This window comes from Dendrobates tinctorius, unplaced genomic scaffold, assembly GCF_039654945.1.
Source record: "Dendrobates tinctorius isolate UK_male_01 unplaced genomic scaffold, ASM3965494v1 ptg000196l, whole genome shotgun sequence".
Taxonomy (NCBI): domain Eukaryota; kingdom Metazoa; phylum Chordata; class Amphibia; order Anura; family Dendrobatidae; genus Dendrobates; species Dendrobates tinctorius.
The window spans coordinates 19,141,784-19,164,043 of NW_027361863.1; the positions used below are offsets into that span (position 1 = coordinate 19,141,784).

The following is a 22,260-nucleotide window of genomic DNA, read 5'->3' on the forward strand; positions in this document are numbered from 1 at the left end:
GTACAGAGTGTACATTAATGAGAAAAAAAATGAACTTTACATTTACCAAATGGCTGCAATGAAACAGAGTAAAAAAACTTAAAGGGGTCTGAATAATTTCCGTACCTACTGTATATTAGTAAATTGCCAAGTTTATTAAGTTACTAGCTGAAGAGCCCGGCGTTGCCCGGGCATAGTAACTAACTACGGTTAGTTATAACAAAAAAAAAATATATATATATATCTGAGTGTAGAGCCCCGCCTACTCCACATAGCCACATTCACTATAATATCCCACATCATCCTATCAAAGCCACCAGACTACTACCCCTAATATCCCACATCATCCCGTCAGAGTCACCGGACTACTACCCCTAATATCACACATCATCCCGTCAGAGTCACCGGACTACTACCCCTAATATCACACATCATCCCGTCAGAGTCACCGGACTACTACCCCTAATATCCCACATCATCCCGTCAGAGTCACCGGACTACTATCCCTAATATCCCACATCATCCCGTCAGAGTCACCGGACTACTACCCCAATATCACACATCATCCCGTCAGTCAGAGCCACCGGACTACTACCCCTAATATCCCACATCATCCCGTCAGAGTCACCGTACTACTACCCCTTATATCCCACATCATCCCGTCAGAGTCACCGGACTACTACCCCTAATGTCCCACATCATCCCGTCAGAGCCACTGTACTACTACTCCTAATATCCCACATCATCCCATCAGCCAGAGCTGCCAGACTACTACCCCTAATATCTCACATCATCCCATCAGCCTGGGGTCAGAACCAGAGCGCAGAGTGGATCGGTCCTAACTTCCATACCGGAGATCCCTTTAATAGAATCCCGGGGTCAGAATCAGAGCGCTGAGGGATTTGCCCTAACTTCTATACCGGAGAACCCTTTAAGAGGGAAGATGTGCCTATGGGATGGAGGATGTGTGATGGGTATATGGGTAGGGAGGGGGTGATTCATTTCGGTCATGTGCCCTCTGCTGTTTTCTGGGGGGGCAGACAATGGCTCGAGCTTATGTTCCCGGGGATGCTAGATTTCTCCCACCCAGTCAGTGTCTGCTGAGGTGTTGTCGTGGAGTGGGAAAACACCAAGGTTACTTACCGGTAGCCGGTTTTTCCGGAGCCCATGACGGCACACATGAGAGAGGGGAACCCACTGAAGATAAAAGGGCGGCACCTCTCCCTCGCTTCAGTTGGTTTACAGAGCATGAGAGGCCCCCCGGGTTAGTACACATGGTAAAACTATCACCACATTATATCTAACTAAAAAAAAAAGAAAGCACCCAAACTATAGTGCACCCCAAAGGAGTGATAAGGGGGGGGGAATATACAGGTGCCATCATGGGCTCCGTAAAAACCGGCTACCGGTAAGTAACCTTGGTGTTTTCCCGTCTCCCATGATGGCACACGAGAGACTTTTGTAGAATAAGACACCTTAGGGAGGGACCACCGCTTGCAGCACACTTCTACCAAAGGTTAGGTCAGTAGAGGAAGATAGATCAAGTCGGTAGTGCTTAAAAAAGGTTGAAGGTGAGGACCAAGTAGCGGCTTTACAAATCTATTCAATCGATACCTCAGCCTTCTCTGCCCAGGAGGTAGCCATGGCTCTGGTGGAGTGAGCCTTGATGCCTTCTGGAACCGGAGCGCCACTTGCAGAGTAGGATAACATAATGGCCTCCCTGATCCATCTGGCAATGGTACTCTTAGCTACCCCGTACCCTTTTCTACTACTCTGAAAGGCTACAAACAGGGACTGGTCTTTCCTCCACTGACTAGTTACTGACATATACTGTATTATGGCTTTCCTTACATCCAATGTATGGAACTTTTGCTCCCCAGGGTTTCTAGGATTATTACAGAAAGATGGCAAGGAGATCTCCTGAGTCCTATGAAACTTTTGGACTACCTTAGGGAGGTAGGCTGGGTCTGGTCTTAGAACCTCTCGGTCATCCAAGATCTGCGTATATGGAGGGCATATAGATAGAGCTTGTAGGTCGCTCACTCTACGGGCCGATGTTAAGGCTACCAGTAATACAGTTTTAAGTGTGAGTAGATTTTGTGACAGCTCTTGTAATGGTTCAAAGGGATCTTTGGCTAAAGCCCCCAAGACTAGATTCAGGTCCCAGGGTGGCATCTTTGGGATAATGACTGGCCTCGACCTGCCACAGGACTTTATGAACCGGGACACCCACCTATTGGCTGCTAGGTTGCAGTTATATAGGGCCTCCAGAGCTGAGACTTGAACTTTGAGGGTGTTAGTGGCTCACCCAAGTTGCAGCCCCGACTGCAGGAATTCTAGGATAGGTCCCACTGGAGCTACATCCCCTAAAGGTTCCCCCAGGAAGTCTAGGAACTTTTTCCACATTCTACCGTAGATTTGTGATGTTATAGGTTTCCTACTCTTCAACAGGGTGGAGACTAACCCTGGAGAGAATCCCTGGCGACTCAGTAGCGCCCTCTCAAATTCTAGGCTGCCAGATGGAAGCCCTTCACCTGAGAATGGACCACTGGTCCCTGGGAAAGCAGGTCTGGAACCTCTGATAAGATCCATGCGTGGTACTAGCAAGTACGCAGGATGCAGTGACGAGTCACGAGTCGGTTTGGTGTTTTTATAATAACGTTTATAGGCCTAAAGGGGACTTTCATCAGTCTCAGCCTGTTCAACCAAAGGGGGTAACAAGGGTTGCCCTTGCAGGGGCTCAATACAGTTCACACAAACAGAGGAGAACACAACTACGTCCGGTGAGAGCCGGTCACTATAGGGCCGCGGTATGGCTGACTACGGGTCCTTAACTATATAGTCAACTTAGCCATCCTGACGTCCCTCAGTGTTCTGGACGGTGGTTTTTCGGCGGAGCAGCCGCTGGGCCCAGCTTCTGAAAAGTTGGCGTAGTCTTCGAGCGTTCCGCCGCCCCTGTGACGCTGGGGCACCTCCGGCCCCGGAGGAGTCCTTGGACGAGTAGTCCGCGGCCCCTGGATGGGGGCAAGCGGCAGCAATGTGGGGTGGCGGGTGACAGGCCACCTGTGCAGCTAGCCACTGCGACGGGAACTCTGCGGCAGGGCGGCTGCGGGTGGCGGGGAACAGGCCGGAGCGGGCCGGCAACAGCCGTGGGTGACCGCGGGTAGGCCGCAGCCGTGGGCTGTGGTGAGGCGGCAGCGGCAGTGGGCCGAGCTGGGGCGGCAGTGGCCGTGGGCTGGAGCGGGGCAGCAAGTCTCGGACGGTCGTCTCGGCGCCGTCCCTCTGAAATCTTCAGTGAGCGTCTTCCCTGGCACTGGTAAGTCGCTCTAGCTCTCAGTCGCTTCTACGGTCTCCTGCTGCCTCTGTCCCAGTCTGCTTACTCATCGTGACTGGCGCTCCCCGCCCCTTTTAAACTGGCCCCTCCATCTATCTCAACGGTCCGTCCCCGAACTCTGTCCCCCGGGAATAGTATCCCCTGGAACCTAGATGACTGCTCACTTAGTTCCGGCCCGGACACTCGACGGGGGCCGTTCCTCCCACACATGGATCTGTCACTGACATGAGTCTCAGAAGGGAGAACCAAGGCCTCCTCAGCCAAAACGGAGCTATAAGAATTATTCTCGCTCGATCCTCCCTGATTTTCCGGACCACTTCGGGGATCATTGTTATCGGGGGGAATGCATAGGCCAGGATGAACTTCCAGGGTATTTGCAGGGCATCTACTGCAAAGGGGTTTTCTCTTGGATTCAGTGAGCAGAACTACCTGACCTTTCTGTTGCGTGAGGTGGCGAACAGGTCTATTTCCGGTTTGCCCCAGGCTTGAACTATTTGTTGGAAGACTTGGGGGTTTAGGGACCATTCCCCCTGTCTTCGGTGCCTGCGACTCAGGAAGTCTGCTTGTGTATTTTCTACCCCCTTTATATGCAGTGCCATGATGGATAACAGATGTTGTTCTGCTAAATGGAAAAGTAGATTTGATATTTCCATGAGTCCCCAAGATCTCGTTCCCCCCTGGTGGTTGATGTAGGCTACCACTGCCCAATTGTCCGTCATGACTCGAGTGTGGCGGCCCCGAAGCAAGGGGAGAAAATGTTTCACAGCTTTTTCTACTGCCCATAGTTCTTTTACATCTGAACCGTGATCCTTTTCTAGAGAGGACCAGGTTCCCTGTATTGAGTGGGATCTCAGGTGTGCTCCCCACCCTGTGACACTCGCGTCGGTTGTAATGATGTCCTCGACTGTTTTTTGCCACAGGCCACCGGCTGTTAGATGCTTTTCTACAGTCCACCAGAGTAGGGAATCTCTTACAGCCATGGAGAGACATAGTTCACCCTCTAAATGCCCTTTCAATTGTTTCTGTGCTGACAGAACTTCCTACTGTAGTTGTCTTAAGTGGTATTGTGCCCACGCTACCGCGGGTATGCATGATGTCAACGAGCCTAAAAGGGACATTGCGTTCCTCAGTTCCTTTGTATTGCTGTGCGAGCTAGGCCCCTTATCTTGGTCACTTTGTTCTCTGGCAGGAGGCAGCGTTATTGCTCGGAGTCCAGTATTAACCCTAGGAAGGATTGCACTTTTACTGGTGTTAATCTTGACTTGGGGATGTTTACTATCCATCCTAGTCCTATTAAAGTTGATATCACTTCCTTCACTTAGTGTGTGCAGTGGGTCTCCGACCTCCCTACGACTAGAAAGTCGTCCAGGTATGGGACGATCACTATGTCCCGGGAACGAAGAAATGACATTACTTCGGCCATCACTTTGGTGAAAACTCTGGGGGCTGTAGACAGGCCAAATGGAAGGGCTGCTTATTGGTAGTGTTTTACCTGACCTTGGACATAGAGCGCTACTCTCAAGTATTTTTGATACTCCTGATGGATTGGGATATGATAGTAGGCATCTTTTAAGTCTATCACTGCCATGAGGCAGTGCTGGAACAAGATTTTTGTGGCCGTATTGATTGACTCCATTTTGAAGGAGCAATTGTCTACCCACTGATTGAGTCTCCCCTTCCTTCTTCTTGCACTGGGACTTCTTTTAGGACTTGTTTTTGCACTAGTCCCAAGACTTCCATCTCCAGGGCCAGCTGTTGCTCTTGGGCTCTCCTTCGGGGTGTCATTATAAAGGTACGCCTGGGCGGACGGGTGAATTTTATTTTTAAACCGTCCTTGATTATGTTTAGGACCCATGTACTGGGGGAGATATTTGCCCAGGCGGAAAGGAAGAGAGAAAGCCTTCCCCCTACCTCCGACCTGATGTCATTGGGGAGATTTTTTGGGGGAAGTAGAGGGCCCTTTAAACATATAGCCCGATCCTTTCCTTTCTTTAGAGTCCCAATTTTTCCTATCTCCCGGGGGACGACCCCTGTTAAATCTCCTCCTCCGAAAGGGATGCTTTTTGGGTTCTCCCGGAAAAGCCTTTCTTCCTATCCCCTGCATGTTCCAAAATTTCCTCTAGTTTTTTCCCGAAGAGGAATTGGCCATCACATGGAATAGAACATAGTCTATGTTTTGATGGCAAATTCCCTGGACACCCTTTAAGCCACAAGGCTCGTCTTGCCGCATTTGACTTGCTTGCTGCTGTAGCTGTTAATCTCGCGGAATCTGCTGAGGCATCCACTAGGAAAGCCGCTGCTCCATGTACCAGTGTCAGATTAGACAGTATTTCGTCCCTAGGAACTCTATCCCTGATCTGGTCCTCTATTTGTTGTAGCCAGACCATGAGGGCACGAGCGGTACAAGTACCAGCTATCACTGGTTTTAATCCACCTGCCGAAGCTTCCCAGATATGCTTCAGGAAACCATCTGCTTTTTTTTTTTATCAAGTGGGTCTTTCAGCACGCCAGAGTCCTCTAATGGTAGAGATACCTTTTTGAGGATTTAGCTATGGCACCATCAATTTTTGGGACTTTTTCCCAGGTTTCTGAATCTTTTTGCTCAAATGGGTACCTCCTTTTTGATGTAGAAGGTAAGCCCCCCGACCTCTCAGGTGGTTTTTTCCATTCCCTTTCAATTAAGGCCTTTATCTTATAGTTTACAGGGAAGGTGTGTTTTTTCCTTTCCTCCAGTCCTCCAAACATAACATCCTCCAATGATTTAGGAGTTTTTTTCCTCCTTAAGGCCCATTGTAGACCTGACAGCTTTGACCAGCTTTTCCACAACCTCTGTTGGGAAACACGGACGGCCCCCTATATCGCTGTCCAAGAGGATTCTGAGGACTGAGTAGAGTAAGAGGAGGTGGAGGGGGACAGGGATCTTTCTCGACCTTTCTGCACTAGCGAGGCCTCTGAATCAGAATCCCTTCTACGGCTTCTTTTACTCGTCTTTTTAAGGGCTGCCTTTAGGGAGCCTTTCACCTCTTCTTGTATTATAGCCCCAAGGCTAGTCACCAAATCAGGGGTTTCATCCTGTATGGTTTTGTTTATACAGTCAGCGCAGAGATCTTTCTGCCACTGATCTGCCAGCGGGTGTCTGCATAGGGCGCATTCTCTATTCTTTGTTTTGCCGCTAGACTTCCTCAACCCCTAGTGATCAAACAGAAAAATGGAACCCCGTTACCATAAGGGTGACATTCACGTAGATCACTCACCACCCCTGTCAATCAAGGGTACCGATCTCGGAGGCTCCTCAGATGCACTCGTGACGTTTTTTCTGGACGTCTCAGAGTCATGCTGGTTGCGTTTACGACTGCCGCTCCCACCACTTGAGCGGCTGCTCCTGGTATGCTGGCGGCTCGGCCCGGCATCTGGCAAGAGCTCTTGCTGCTGCTGCTGTCGCTCTTCTTGCCCCACTTCTATTGTGAAGTTTTGGGCATGAGTGCGTCTTCTGTGGTCATCCCCCTTATAAGCGCCGCCTCACAACGTGACGCGGGCATGCCCCTTCCCAGCGTGCCCTGCGCGCGACATCAGAGGGGCGCGACCCGGAAGCGGCCACCCCTCCTTGACTGGATAGATGCGGCAGAGGGGGGAGGGCGGCGCGCAGCGCCCCAGGACCCCAGGCCGTGCTGCATCTACGCCCGCACGGACGCTGAGCCTTCAGGGGACCCGTGGACAGCGCTTTCCTCTCCCGACGCATGGCACCCAGAACCCTGCCTGTTCTTCCACACCGGCACGGGAGAGGGGCAGGTATGCGTGATGCAGTCTTCAGCACACGGGTCCCTGTCAGGACAGGAAACCCAACTGAAGCGAGGCAGAGGTGCCGCCCTTTTATCTTCAGTAGGGTTCCTGTCCTGACTGGGCGGATCCCCTCTCATGTGTGCAGTCATGGGAGACAGGAAAACTATTGCTCAAAGCAACCATTCACACAGCTCAGCTTCTTTTAAACAGCTCTGGTGAAATGAAAGATGCTTCATGATTGGTTGGCGACACACATTCAGTTTTATATACAGAACCTTCTTAAGTTGGATAAGATTTTTAAAATATTAAAATTCTCATTGCTGGATCCTGACTATAAATTTAATAGTGAGTATACAGTGCACTTCTTAGCTCCCCCTAGTGGTGGCAATAGAATTGTATATTTTTTTACTACTTATTTTTAGAGCACCATTTGACTATATGGTGTGTGCATGGGGGTACATAAAAAATATAAACATACATTAGAGTCAAGAAACTAACACTTTCAGACAGAGGAGAGAGGGCCTGCCCTCGTGGGCTTACATTGTACAGGATAATGGGGAAGGAGACAGTAGGCTGGGGGGGGGTCACGGCAGCTCTGGTGGTGGTGAGGTGGCAGGGCGTCATTGCAGGCCGTAGCTTTATTGAAGAGATGGCTTTTCATGTTCCATCTGAAAGTTCCAAATGTTGTTGACAATTGGATGTTTTGAAGCACAAAATTCCACAGGTTGGGGGACACTCAGAAGAAGTTGTGGAGGCAATCGGATGAGGAACGAATAAATGTAAAGGAAAAAGGGGGTCCTGGGAGGACCAAAGATTACATGTTGGAAGATGTCTGGAGATTAGCTTGGAGATATATGGAGGAGACATTATGGATGGCTTTGTAGGTTAGCGTTAGTACTTTGAACTGGATCTGTTGAGGAATCGGGAGCCAGTGAAGGGATTTGAATAAAGGACAGAATCAGTAACAGCAAAGAGAAAGCGTTAAGGATTGACTGGAGAGGTGCGAGAGTGTTAGCAGGGAGGCCACAGAGGAGGACATTGTAGTAGTGGAGGCGGGAGATGATGAGGGCATGCACTAACATTTTTTGTAGATTGACGGTTGATGAAAGAACAGATTCTAGAAATATTTTTGAGTTGGAGGCAGCAAGAGTTTGGATGTGTGATGTGAAGGACAAGGCAGAGTCAAAGGTTACTCCGAGGCAGGCGACGTCCTTTACAGAGGAAAGCGTGATTTATAATGATAGACAGATCAGGTTGGGGAGTTGCATAATCACTATATGGCCGAGAGGCAAGAAAACAGGATATGCGGCTTTGCAAGAGAGAACTCTAAACCTTTAAATATTTATGGACCTAGAATTGAACATTTTAAGTAGGTCTCTGGTAGAGCATGTGCTCAGGGTTTTTAGGACACAAATCTAACCTGATCACGTTGAATGGATCCCTCCAGAACATAGGGTTGATGAAGTGCTTTACACCTATTCTGTAGGTCTGTGAAATCTGAAAAAAAAATAAAAATAAAAAGATTTTTGTAACAATACTGGATCAACTAATTAAAGGAGTGGGTTTACTTGCCCACCAGCAGGCAAGAAGACCCTCCCGATGGCCAGAGCTAAGATATGAACTTGGTCACAACAGGAATGATCAGGTAATTTCCAACTGGTGAAACTGGTCAAAAGTGTAGGGAGAAAATATGTTGCACACACCCAGCACCTCTTTTGCAGGCCATGTCTTATTTCACACCCTTGGTTCCCTCCCTCTGAATGTGAGGAACTCTGCCACGTGCATAAAACATTCAGAAAGTAATGCCAGCCAAGAGGATTGGGAGGTCTCCCTTTTTTCCGAAAACGTCCTTGTAAAGTTGGCAAATATGGTCAACCCTTTATGATTTAGCAAATGTTACATGGTAAAAGGTTTCTTTACCTCACTCAGCAAAAGTATAAAAGCCCCAATGACTGAAATGACTTCACCAACGAGTCTTAAATGATCGGCCCGAGTCAAGTAAGCTTCCTGGTGAAAAAAAGATGGCTGAAGGTTAAGAAGGCAAATTTATAGGTTGTTATTCATCCACAAGTTATGACAAGGCGATTCCCAAAGCAGCTAATAGAAAACCCAAATTAAAGATTATGGTGGATTAGCTACAATTCTTGATTTGGTCAACATACCATGTAATTGGTATTCCTTGGTTCTTGTAACTTATTACTTATTACTACATCGTCTTTCCCTACCATTTGCTGTAATCACAGTCAACCGACGCCAAACATGCCAATTTTTCTAAAATGGTTTTGCAGGACAATAGTTTGGGCAGCAGAGTTTTTGGGCCTTGACTTCATCGACACTCAGTTCCTACATAAACATTTAGATGCTGGACTTGTTATCATGGTGAAGAACACCTTGAGGGGACGCACAGCATTGTGAGAGGTCTGTGCATCATCCTGGTTACTTGTGTACCCTTCCAGAAGCATGAGTGGTCTCTTTTTCCAAGGCCCTCCTAGACATTCATGGGGAGTTTTCAAGCAGGCCCATCGCTCTTTTCCAAACAATTTTATTAACATTTTATAACAGAGCATACATAAATGCAATATCATGAGGCATTCATGACACATGAAAGAAAAAATAAAAAAACACAACCAGACTATAAATAATAATAAGAACTCATGGAAACATTTCCAGACAGCAAGACCATTTCTTTATAAAGAAAGGAAGACAGCCATTCAGCAACGCCAATTTTTGCTCATATGACTTACGTAAAGTCAGCTTTGCAATAATATCGAGTGAAGAGGGCACTCGAGTGGATTTCCAATAAAACGCAATTTCATTTTTAGAAACCAAAAGTAAATGAATTACCAATTCCTAACAGAAGGATTCAAATGACTTGCATCCAACGAGAGCAGGGCGAACTGAGAAATAAGAGAGGAGATGTCGTCCCAAAAATGCTGAAGACGCGGACAAAACCAAAATAAATGGGAAAGGCTACCATGATGCCCGCAACAGAGAGGGGAGGTGGAAGGGTTGATAAAAGCTAGATGAGATGGCGAGTAGTACCATCTCGATATAATTTTAAAGTAGGACTCATGGAGAGCCATAGACATGGTAGCAGAATAGGTTAGAGACATGGTCAGTTCCCAAACATCTGGGGTAAAAGAAAAATTCAAAACCGATTCCCATTTTTTCATATATGGGGATTTTATAAATGCAGAATCGTTGTTGAACCACTGGTAGATATAACGAGTGGAACAAAAAATATTATGGCCTGAGTTGCATAAAATATTGATCGCTGGCTCCGATAGCGGAGGGCAGCGAGTCACCAGTGGAGTCAAAAATTCTTTCAACATAGTAAAGTGTAGAAAAGCAGAGGAGGGAACCCCAAACCTATTCTTAAGATGAGAAAAAGATACAAATTTATGACCATCAAAGATGTCATTTAATTTAGAAATACCCCAGTCAGCCCAAGTAGAATGCAAATCGAATGAATAAACAGAGGCCAGAAAAGAGAGAGGAAGCCTCAACAGGAGTTGAATCCTAGAAAAACTACTCTTAAATTTAAAAAACTTCCTCCAAGCCACAATAGCAGCCATAAAAATTGGATGATTAAACTGAGATAAATGCTTAGATGTCAATAGATTCAAAATAAGAGAACAAGGAGGGGAATTTTTATTAAAATAAAATTCCAAGTCCGCCCATGAAGGTATATGGCCAGTTGACCACCAACATGGACTTTGCTTAATAAGATTAGAGTAATAATAAGCTGAGATGTTAGGCAGTCCCATACCTCCATGTAACTTATGTTTGTATAACTGATTTGAAGCAATACGGGCTTTTTATTTCCCCGAATAAATAAATTAAGGTGTGTCTGCAGACTAGTTAAATAAGAAGTGGAAACAAGCAGGGGAAGGGATCTGAAAACAAAGGATTTTGGGAAGGAATATTGATTTGGCTACTAGACATTTTCCCCACCAGGATAATTCTTTGTCCGCGTAAAAATTAAGGCCTTTAGAAATGGAGGCAATTAGGGAATCTAGTGGAAATCAGAGATCCAAGGTTTCTAGAAAACCGCAGACCTAAATAAACAATTTCCCACTCCGCCCAACCCCAAGAAGAGACATCCTTTATACTCCTGATTTTAGAATTGGTGAGATTAAATTGGAAAACTTTGGATTTGGACTCATTAATCTTAAAATAGGAAAGGGAGGAAAATTTTTGAAGAAGGGATTGTAAATGTGGAATAGAGGAGCAGGGATTAGTAAGAGACAGGAGGACGTCATCAGCATATAGACTGATCTTAAACTCCTGATGATCTGTTCGAACACCCTCTATGGAGGAATGATCTCTGATTAATTGGGCTAGCGGTTCTATTGCAAGGGCAAAAAGAAATGGAGAGAGGGGACAACCCTGCCGGGTGCCATTAGAAATGGGGAGGAAAAGTGATTATTGTAAATTTTTGCTTGAGGGTCAGAATATAAGGCCATCATTTTGGTGATAAAGTCTAAATTAAATCCAAATTTTAGTAGGGAGCATCGGAGAAAGGTCCAATTCAAGCGATCAAATGCTTTTTCTGCATCTAATGAAATTAGAGCAGAAGGAAGTTTTTGGGAATTGATTAACTTTATAATATTTAGCAGCCGTCTGGTCCCTTCAATGGATTGCCGATGTTTGATAAAGCCAATTTGGTCCGTGGAAATTAATTTAGGCAGTATAATATTAAGACGATTAGCTAAAACTTTAGAATAAATTTTGAGGTCAGTATTTATTAATGAAATGGGACGATAATTAAGAATTTGATCAGGATTAGTATTGGGTTTGGGAATTTGTACGATTGTAGTATCTAAATTTTCTCTAATGAAGGAACTAACGGACTCAGCGGCATTAAAAAGTTTAGTTAAATGGGGGACAAGAATGTCGCGGAAAGACTTATAATAATTGTTACTATAACCATCGGGACCAGGGGCTTTATATGACTTTAATTGATTAATGGTGTCACCAATCTCTTCAGCAGTAAAAGGAGCAGATAAAAAAATCTGTGTCCACAGAGTTGAGCTTTGGAAGGTTAACCGAAGATAAAAAATTATTAATAGAGTCCGCAACTGGAGCGGGAAGAGAGGGATCAGACCTCAAATTATACAGTTGTTTGAAATATTTCGCAAATTCATTTGCAATGTCCTGTGGGTGGGTGAGGGATAATCCCTTAGGAGAAGTAATTTTGTCAATTCGGTTGCGTACTCTAAGCTTCTTTATTCGATTAAACATAAAACGGGTGGGTTTATTAAGGGACATGTAATAATGAAATTTTGATTGCTTTACTGCTAAATCATAGAACGAAAAAATTGTGGCCCTTAATTTATTTCGAAGACGGGATAAATCAGCTAGAGATGTGGAGCTAGAGGGAGGATTCTTAGATAAGGACAATTCCAACTCTTTCTCCTTAATCAAAGCCTGCAAATTTTTAATTTTTTGACGGTTAAAATTTTTTATACGGGAGGAAATACGAATAAGAGTGCCTCATATAACCGCCTTGTGAGCATTCCACTGGAGGAACGGTTTGGAAGGATCAAATATATTTTCTGAAAATAAAAATTGAGAGATTTAGATATTTCCTCATGGTAAGTAGGAATTTTAAAAATAGAAGCATTACACTTCCACAACTGCTGATTATTAACTAACAGAGTGCCCCTCAACCAACTTGGCAATAACAGGAGCATGATCTGAAATAGATTTATTTCCAATTGAAACTGAGGAAAATCTAGGGAGAGAAAATGCGTCTGACAAAGTGAGGTCAATACAAGAGGCAGATAAATGAGAGTCAGAAAAAAAAAATGTACGGTATATTCCTTTGAAGTGGAATTGAGACAACGAAAAACGTCAAAAAATTCATTAGTGAAAAGCCAATTATTTAAAGAAGGGAAATTAAGTCTACTGGAAGAAGAGGCATCAAGCGTATTATCGGGTACCAAGTTAAAATCACCTAAGAATAGAGGAATGCCTCTCTTTAGCGGTTCAAGTTTTTTTAGTAATTTGTTCAAAAACCTAATTTGACCTTTAGTAGGAGTGTAGATATTGGCAATGGTATAAATTTGGGAGTCTATAGAACAGACAAGGACATGAAAATGACCGTTCACATCAACCAATTCCTCCAGCAGTTCGAACGACAAGGAGTCCCTGACTAGGGTCATGACACCTGCCTTTTTAGAGGGACCCGAGGCCTCAAAAACATGAGGGTAATTTTTTAGGGAAAACATGGGATGATTATTAATTTTAAATTTAGTCTCCTGGAGGCACACGAAATCTGCTGCAGATTTATTAATTTCTCTCTGAAAGGAAAAACGCCTATGTGGACTATTAAGCCCCTTAACGTTATAAGTAACTAATGTAAGTACCATAAAAAAAAGAGAAAAATTGGCGTTAAAAAACAATCACCAGCTGGAAAGTGTCAAAAAAAAGAAAACACTACAAAACTAAATAACCAAATAATAAGTACAAACTTAAAATTGTACAGTGTTAGAACCCTAAGAGGGAAACCACAGAAAATGGTTCTCCTACTTGCGCCGGGGGAAAAGTCCGTGCAGCGCAAGGCTAAGGAAACCCTCATTAGTACCTATATCAAATAGACAAATATACAAGCTAAGCACAATATTAAATCATATAATATCAGATAACCCATAGACACACATCACAATAGGCTAAGGTGACATGTCCTGGACCAGCAGAATAAACTGTAGGAACAGAGGACAAGACACCCTGAGATTTCAGAAATTGGAACCCCTCTTCAGATGAAAGAAAAATTGCATTCTTCCCTTTGTAATTAAAAAAGAGGCATAGAGGAAAGCCCCACTTATAAGGAAGGCCTCGCTCCCTCAACACGGAGGTCAGTGATCAAAAGTGTTTCCGACCTTCTATAGTTGCTTTAGATAGATCAGAAAACAACTTTAGATGGTGATATGGTTCCGGGAAGCCTCTCTTAATTCTGACCAAATTCTGAATTTTCTCTTTATGTGGTAGAAATGAATTTTCATAATTACATCCCTGGGTAGGTCTTTAGGGATGGAAGGAGGCTTAGGAAGACGATGGATACGATCAATGATAAGATCCGTATCCGAAAGATTGGGAATCATCCTCCTAAAAACTCCCCTAACATAGAAAGCTTGACGGGTGAAATATCTTCCGATATACCCCTGATTTTAATATTGTTGCGGCTGGAGCGGTCCTCTAGATCCGCCAATTTAAGTCGCAACTGGTGTATCTCAGACTTGGACTCCGAATGGTGTTTTAGAGATACCGTTTGTGATTTTTCCAATTCCCCCAATCTAGACTCATGGTTATCCAACAGAGCAGTAAAGTGTTCAAGAGTGTCTTGAAAAAGCTTTGTTTGGTTAGCCATGACGATACACATCCTGGCACTAAGTTTTTCAACTAATGTGTTCATATATGCCTCAAGGGTTGTAGCACCAGGGAAGGCCCCGGACAACTCCTCAGGTTTCGGTCTGGATTTTTTTGGAGTAGGGTTGGGGGAAGAAGAACTACAATCCTCCCCCAAGGAATTGGCACTGGAAGACCGCGTACTCCCCCCACCTGAGGGACCCTTCCTCTTTGAAGAGGAAGAAAGATCCATTGTCTCAGTATGAGAATTTGAGGAAGGAAGATCTCCACTTAACGTTGTCAAACAAGCACCATGTGTGGACAACGAGAGAGACACATTGTCGGTAGAAAGCTGCGATCAGTCTCTGTCAATGGGAGAACAGGACTTAAGCGGACTCAATAGATTAACCGTGTCCCTGGAAGAACCACGAGGAGACCTGGGTTCTTTATTTTGCTTTGGTCCTCTAGAGACATCTGTGGTTTTAGCCATAGGTAATTTTGAGTTGAAATGTCTCATTTTGCCAAGTGATATAACCAAGAACTGAGAAAGAGTAGAATAGTAACTTTATATTAAATAAATTAACCAGGGAGATAATGTCACAGAAGTGTATAGGGTTGTGTTATTTTGAGGTGACCGGCTATGGACCACCGCTACCCAACGTCAATTTTTGCTAAAAAATTTTTTTTATTGTTTTATTTAATTTTTTGTATTTTATTATGTTTTATTTATTATTTCTAATATTATTGTTTCTTCTGTTTCCTCTTTCCCTCCAATTTATATAATATTATAATTATACTTTATAAACTTATTATTTAGTTTTAAATAAAAATTATATAGTATATTTGTTAGTTATGTTAAATGAGCAACAATCCCCTATACCAATCACTATGATGAAGTATGTGTATACACTTTTCAATACAAGAACTGCAAATAAAGCAACACCAAATATTGAGTTCAAACCCACCAAGAAAATGGCCACCCCCAGCAGCTGCAACACTAGACCCACCAAGAAAATGGCCGCTACCGTAGGCGGCGACTGCAGTCCCCCACAGCTTCCAGACAGGCGATGTCACAGGCAGAGGTGAGGAAGCCTGTGGAGCAGGAATATACAGCGATCCGTGCCTGTCACAGCCAGACACGTCAGGACAATGCAGCTGGGGATCTCCACTTCATTCAGAAGAAGGCCCTGGGTCCAGCGATGATGTCACAGGAGGAGGAGCAGCCGGAGTATAGAGGAACAGGGCGAGCTGACAAAGGAACTTCTCGGGCAATGTGCCCTGGTGAAACAAATTCAAACAAGATCCAAAGCCCCCCGGTCCATCAGGGGCAACCCCATAAATGGGGATAGATACATTTTTATTCAATTTTGAGCCCAGAAAAAAACTGCATATAGCGGTGAAAAACTGGGAGGGAGGGAGGTGGCACCTGCTGCAGTCCCAATCCAAATCTTCACCTGCGATGTGCCCAGGCAAAATAAAAGTTAAAAGGGGGCGCAAACCCCCTGGTTAGACAGGGGCAGACCTATAGAAGGTCACAGAGGGGGTTCCAATGTATTTTGTGACGCCACCCGAATAGCAGTGACGTCACTGGCAGAGGAGGAGGATCCGCAGCGCAGCAGAGCCCAGCGATCTGTGGGGGGAATTTCCACAGCAGTGTGTCCAATGAAAGCACACACAAAAGAGATCCCCGACCCCCCGGTCCACAAGGGGCAGCCCCAAAATAAGAGTTAAAATCAGTCTAGTTCAAATTTGATCACAGGAAAAAATCCGCTTACAGCGGTGACGTCACTGATAGGGAGGGAGATGGCGCCTGCAGCGGTCTCAGTCCAAGTCTTCACCTGCAATGTGCCCAGGCTAAACAAAATTAAAAGGGGGCGAAAACCCCCCGGTTGGGTAGGGGCACACACACAGGTCCCAGAAGGGGTTTTATGATACCCACCGATTAGCGGTGACGTCACTGGAGGTCAGAAGATGGCGCCCAGAGAAATTTCTGACAGGATCTTCACCCCCGCTGTGCCAGGGTATAACACAGTCAAAAGGGGGCTAAAACCGCCTGGTTGATCAGGGGTACATCCAGAGAGGGTCCAAGAGGAAATCTTCCAATAAATTGGCGCAATATCAAAATAATGAAAAGGTCACTGAAAATTGATAAAAGCTCCAAAAGTAAAAAAAAAAAAAAATTGTGGGAAAATGAATATAAATCCACGCCAATGTGATGAAAGGTGAAAAATAAAATATTTATAAAGGAAAAAGAGGCAGTCTTTGAGTCTTTTTTACCTCAGACAGGATCTCTCACAGTGACATGGCATCAACCGACGCCATTTTAGCAGGCCGCAGTCTTCGCCACAGGATAAAATGTCCTAGGTATATCCGATTTTGACAGGAAACGTCTTAAAATGCGCCAAACAACTTGCTGAATAAAAGTAAGTATGAATGAGAGAGAAAGTTTAGAAATATAGGTGCGTAGTCAGTAGCTGTAGAGGGTTACCTCAGGAGCACGCACGCAGTGCGACTTGCATTACCTGCGCCTAGGCCACGCCCCCCATCACTCTTTTCAACCGGCCGATTGGCTATACCAAGTGTCTCATGCAGTGAAAATTGTTCTGCTGCAAAAGGAACACTCATTATAACGCACAGTTTTAGTAGACTGTTGCTTACTTCTCAACTCTGACCCAAATATTGCACTAGCCCTCCATAGTTTTTCCTCACCGTGACGCTCCATTGCCCTTCTAGGAGTTCTTTATGCTATATGGGTCTAGGTGTGGTCATCCAATGATTGTGATGAGCTTTGCAGACTGACAAAGGTTTTGATAAAGTAATAACATGACCTAAATTTTTTAACATATGGACGTTTTTTTTCCCTTTTTTTTTACGGAACATGGGTCAACATTAACAACCATCTCTTGCTTGGCTTGCTGATCTATACATCGGAAACGGAGTAGACCAAGATTTATGATATTGTCACATCCATTGCTAGGCGCTTAGCAGTTGGAGGAGGTATATGTAAGTGGCTGTCATTATCAGTGTCAGGTGTCCAGCGCTGCTTGTATCACAACGATGGAAGATGGTGCGGACTTGTAGTAACTATGTGGGATAATCTCACTCATTTCCTAAAACGTGTTTACTACAAATTTCTTGCATCATTATTTTTAAGTAAAAGCGAAAAGGATTAGAAATATGTCCCACCTTCAGGGGTTTCTGAACATATAGAGTGATGTCTCTGGGGTCTGTGTTATTTCCATCTGCCAACTTAAGTGGACGGAAGGCACAACATAGGGAGACACAGATCATGTACGAAATATACACTGTGGCAAGGAACCAAATGTATGGGCGTCCTGTAGATTTCCATTTCTTTTGCAGTAGCTCCTTCACTGGAGTAATGTTCAGTATTTTATGAGCCTAGAGGATAGAAGACAAAGATTGTCAGAACTACATTCCTGTACATAGGGGGCAGTATTATAGTAGTTATATTCTTGTACATAGGGGCAGTATTATAGTAGTTATATTCTTGTACATAGGGGGCAGTATTATAGTAGTTATATTCTTGTACATAGGGGCAGTATTATAGTATATTCTTGTACATAGGGAGCAGTATTATAGTAGTTATATTCTTGTACATAGTGGCAGTATTATAGTAGTTATATTCTTGTACATAGGCAGCAGTATTATAGTAGTTATATTCTTGTACATAGGGGCAGTATTATAGTAGTTATATTCTTATACATAGGAGCAGTATTATAGTAGTTATATTCTTATACATAGGAGCAGTATTATAGTAATTATAGTCTTGTACATAGGGGCAGTATTATAGTAGTTATATTCTTATACATAGGAGCAGTATTATAGTAATTATAGTCTTGTACATAGTTGGCAGTATTATAGTAGTTATATTCTTATACATAGGAGCAGTATTATAGTAATTATAGTCTTGTACATAGGGGCAGTATTATAGTAGTTATATTCTTATACATAGGAGCAGTATTATAGTAATTATAGTCTTGTACATAGGGAGCAGTGTTATAGTAGTTATATTCTTGTACATAGGGGCAGTATTATAGTAGTTTTATTCTTGTACATAGGGGCAGTATTATAGTAGTTATATTCTTGTACATAGGGGCAGTATTATAGTAGTTATATTCTTGTACATAGGGGCAGTATTATAGTAGTTATATTCTTATACATAGGGGCAGTATTATAGTAGTTATATTCTTGTACATAGGAGCAGTATTATAGTAATTATAGTCTTGTACATAGGAGCAGTATTATAGTAGTTATATTCTTATACATAGGAGCAGTATTATAGTAATTATAGTCTTGTACATAGTTGGCAGTATTATAGTAGTTATAGTCTTGTACATAGGGAGCAGTGTTATAGTAGTTATATTCTTATACATAGGAGCAGTATTATAGTAATTATAGTCTTGTACATAGGAGCAGTATTATAGTAGTTATATTCTTATACATAGGAGCAGTATTATAGTAATTATAGTCTTGTACATAGTTGGCAGTATTATAGTAGTTATAGTCTTGTACATAGGGAGCAGTGTTATAGTAGTTATATTCTTGTACATAGGGGCAGTATTATAGTAGTTTTATTCTTGTACATAGGGGCAGTATTATAGTAGTTATATTCTTGTACATAGGGGCAGTATTATAGTAGTTATATTCTTGTACATAGGGGCAGTATTATAGTAGTTATATTCTTATACATAGGGGCAGTATTATAGTAGTTATATTCTTGTACATAGGAGGCAGTATTATAGTAGTTATATTCTTGTACATAGGGGGCAGTATTATAGTAGTTATATTCTTGTACATAGGGGGCAGTATTATAGTAGTTATATTCTTGTACATAGGGGCAGTATTATAGTAGTTATATTCTTGTACATAGGGACAGTATTATAGTAGTTATATTCTTGTACATAGAGGCAGTATTATCGTAGTTATATTCTTGTACATAGGAGCAGTATTATAGTAGTTATATTCTTGTACATAGGAGCAGTATTATAGTAGTTATATTCTTATACATAGGAGCAGTATTATGGTAGTTATAGTCTTGTACATAGGGGCAGTATTATAGTAGTTATATTCTTGTACATAGGGAGCAGTATTATAGTAGTTATATTCTTGTACATAGGGGCAGTATTATAGCAATTACTTTCTTATATATGAGGTGTTATTGTAGACACATGCACTTGCATGCTGCATGTTAAGTTTAGGGTGTTCAGAAGGGTTTCTGCATTTTATGACAAAAAACGAATAGGGATCATAACTAGTAATGTTATGTACCTGGCTCTTGTTGGATGATGCAATTAGCTCAAGCACTGACTGCTGACCTTCCCAGGAATCAAGTTCTGATATGTCATACATCACGGTGGTGACAGGACCAAAAGTCCTCTGGAGTTTTCTTTTCTTCTGAATTAAGTGCTGGAACATCTGTCATGAGGCGATATTTAGCAGAATCAGATGTCTTACTGGTCTCTGAAAACATATTCTCAGTGACAATCATGTATTATGATTGAGAACAAGAAATTGACTTACAGTCACATTTCCTTCACAGACGGCCAACCTCAGTGGTGTAAGTCCTCGAGCATTGGGAATGTCAATGAGAGTTTTCCCACTATCCTGCGATATGAAGAAGTCAAACATTTGGCATGAACGACTTTGGTTAGGTTGAAGAACAAGGATGTGTAGAACTGTGTTACCTGGAAGGAGCATAAAAAACTATAGATATACCATTGTGCAGTTTAGAGGTCGGAGGTGTGACATGTTTTCTTATAGCCTTTTAACATCCCAGCTATCTGGTAATCTTGCTTAAAAAAAAAAAATTAAATAAAAATCACAGTACAATACAGGGATGTTCATATATGGGTCATCTTGGTCTTTGAAGATCGCACATGAGTGTTACCTGCCTCTCACCTCTGCACATGTGTGATAAACCTACAGCACTACTATGTATAGTCTGATTTCCTAAAGTTCTGTTTGCGGAGCCAAACTTCTAAACTTAAATTATGTTAAAAATTGGAGAAATCATTCACCTATTTTTTTTTCATAAATTTTCTAAAAATAGACTGCATCTAAACAAGCAGAAAATCAGCAAAATGCAAATCAAGTGAAATTTTTGCTGATTTAAAGCAAGAAGCCTAAACTTTAGTTTATACAGAATATTGTTATTCATTAGCCATTTAATAAGATGTCCCTGTGTATAGTGTATGAACATAAGGATGAGTGACCTCATGGAGATCAACATCCAACACTGCGGAGACACCATCACATGTTTCTCAACGCAGTGATCTAGAGCAATGCCCCCATCCCTTATGGGAAATATGCAAAAGCATGTAAATCAACAGCCGCGGAGACACCATCACATGTTTCTCAACGCAAGCAATGACTAGCCAGGTCTTTCCCCGGGAAGGAACAACCACGGGAAGGGCAGTCTCCAATGAAGGAAACCACCTATGCCAAAACATGGTATCCATCCACAGACAGCTGTTTCGGGGTATTGCCCCTCATCAGTGTGGAGTAGGAAACTGGCTAGTAGGAGCAATGCCTAGTGAAAGGCTATGAACATAAGGATGAGTGACCTCATGGAGATCAACATCCAACACTGCGGAGACACCATCACATGTTTCTCAACGCAGTGATCTAGAGCAATGCCCCCATCCCTTATGGGAAATATGCAAAAGCATGTAAATCAACAGCCGCGGAGACACCATCACATGTTTCTCAACGCAAGCAATGACTAGCCAGGTCTTTCCCCGGGAAGGAACAACCACGGGAAGGGCAGTCTCCAATGAAGGAAACCACCTATGCCAAAACATGGTATCCATCCACAGACAGCTGTTTCGGGGTATTGCCCCTCATCAGTGTGGAGTAGGAAACTGGCTAGTAGGAGCAATGCCTAGTGAAAGGCTATGAACATAAGGATGAGTGACCTCATGGAGATCAACATCCAACACTGCGGAGACACCATCACATGTTTCTCAACGCAGTGATCTAGAGCAATGCCCCCATCCCTTATGGGAAATATGCAAAAGCATGTAAATCAACAGCCGCGGAGACACCATCACATGTTTCTCAACGCAAGCAATGACTAGCCAGGTCTTTCCCCGGGAAGGAACAACCACGGGAAGGGCAGTCTCCAATGAAGGAAACCACCTATGCCAAAACATGGTATCCATCCACAGACAGCTGTTTCGGGGTATTGCCCCTCATCAGTGTGGAGTAGGAAACTGGCTAGTAGGAGCAATGCCTAGTGAAAGGCTATGAACATAAGGATGAGTGACCTCATGGAGATCAACATCCAACACTGCGGAGACACCATCACATGTTTCTCAACGCAGTGATCTAGAGCAATGCCCCCATCCCTTATGGGAAATATGCAAAAGCATGTAAATCAACAGCCGCGGAGACACCATCACATGTTTCTCAACGCAAGCAATGACTAGCCAGGTCTTTCCCCGGGAAGGAACAACCACGGGAAGGGCAGTCTCCAATGAAGGAAACCACCTATGCCAAAACATGGTATCCATCCACAGACAGCTGTTTCGGGGTATTGCCCCTCATCAGTGTGGAGTAGGAAACTGGCTAGTAGGAGCAATGCCTAGTGAAAGGCTATGAACATAAGGATGAGTGACCTCATGGAGATCAACATCCAACACTGCGGAGACACCATCACATGTTTCTCAACGCAGTGATCTAGAGCAATGCCCCCATCCCTTATGGGAAATATGCAAAAGCATGTAAATCAACAGCCGCGGAGACACCATCACATGTTTCTCAACGCAAGCAATGACTAGCCAGGTCTTTCCCCGGGA

The 22,260-nt window shown here is 43.5% G+C and overlaps 1 protein-coding gene across 1 annotated transcript in view; it reads right to left on the reverse strand.

The window, feature by feature from the left end:
• Window positions 1-22,260, reverse strand: part of LOC141056270 (transient receptor potential cation channel subfamily V member 6-like) — a 66,346-nt gene that overhangs the window by 15,055 nt on the left and 29,031 nt on the right. Inside the window, exons 6-10 of the mRNA XM_073553012.1 lie at window positions 19,985-20,148; window positions 19,733-19,879; window positions 17,630-17,842; window positions 9,014-9,100; window positions 8,514-8,590 (exon numbers count right to left, since the gene is read on the reverse strand). Coding sequence (XP_073409113.1) covers window positions 8,514-8,590; window positions 9,014-9,100; window positions 17,630-17,842; window positions 19,733-19,879; window positions 19,985-20,148 — 688 coding nt within the window. The remainder of the gene's footprint in view (window positions 1-8,513; window positions 8,591-9,013; window positions 9,101-17,629; window positions 17,843-19,732; window positions 19,880-19,984; window positions 20,149-22,260) is intronic.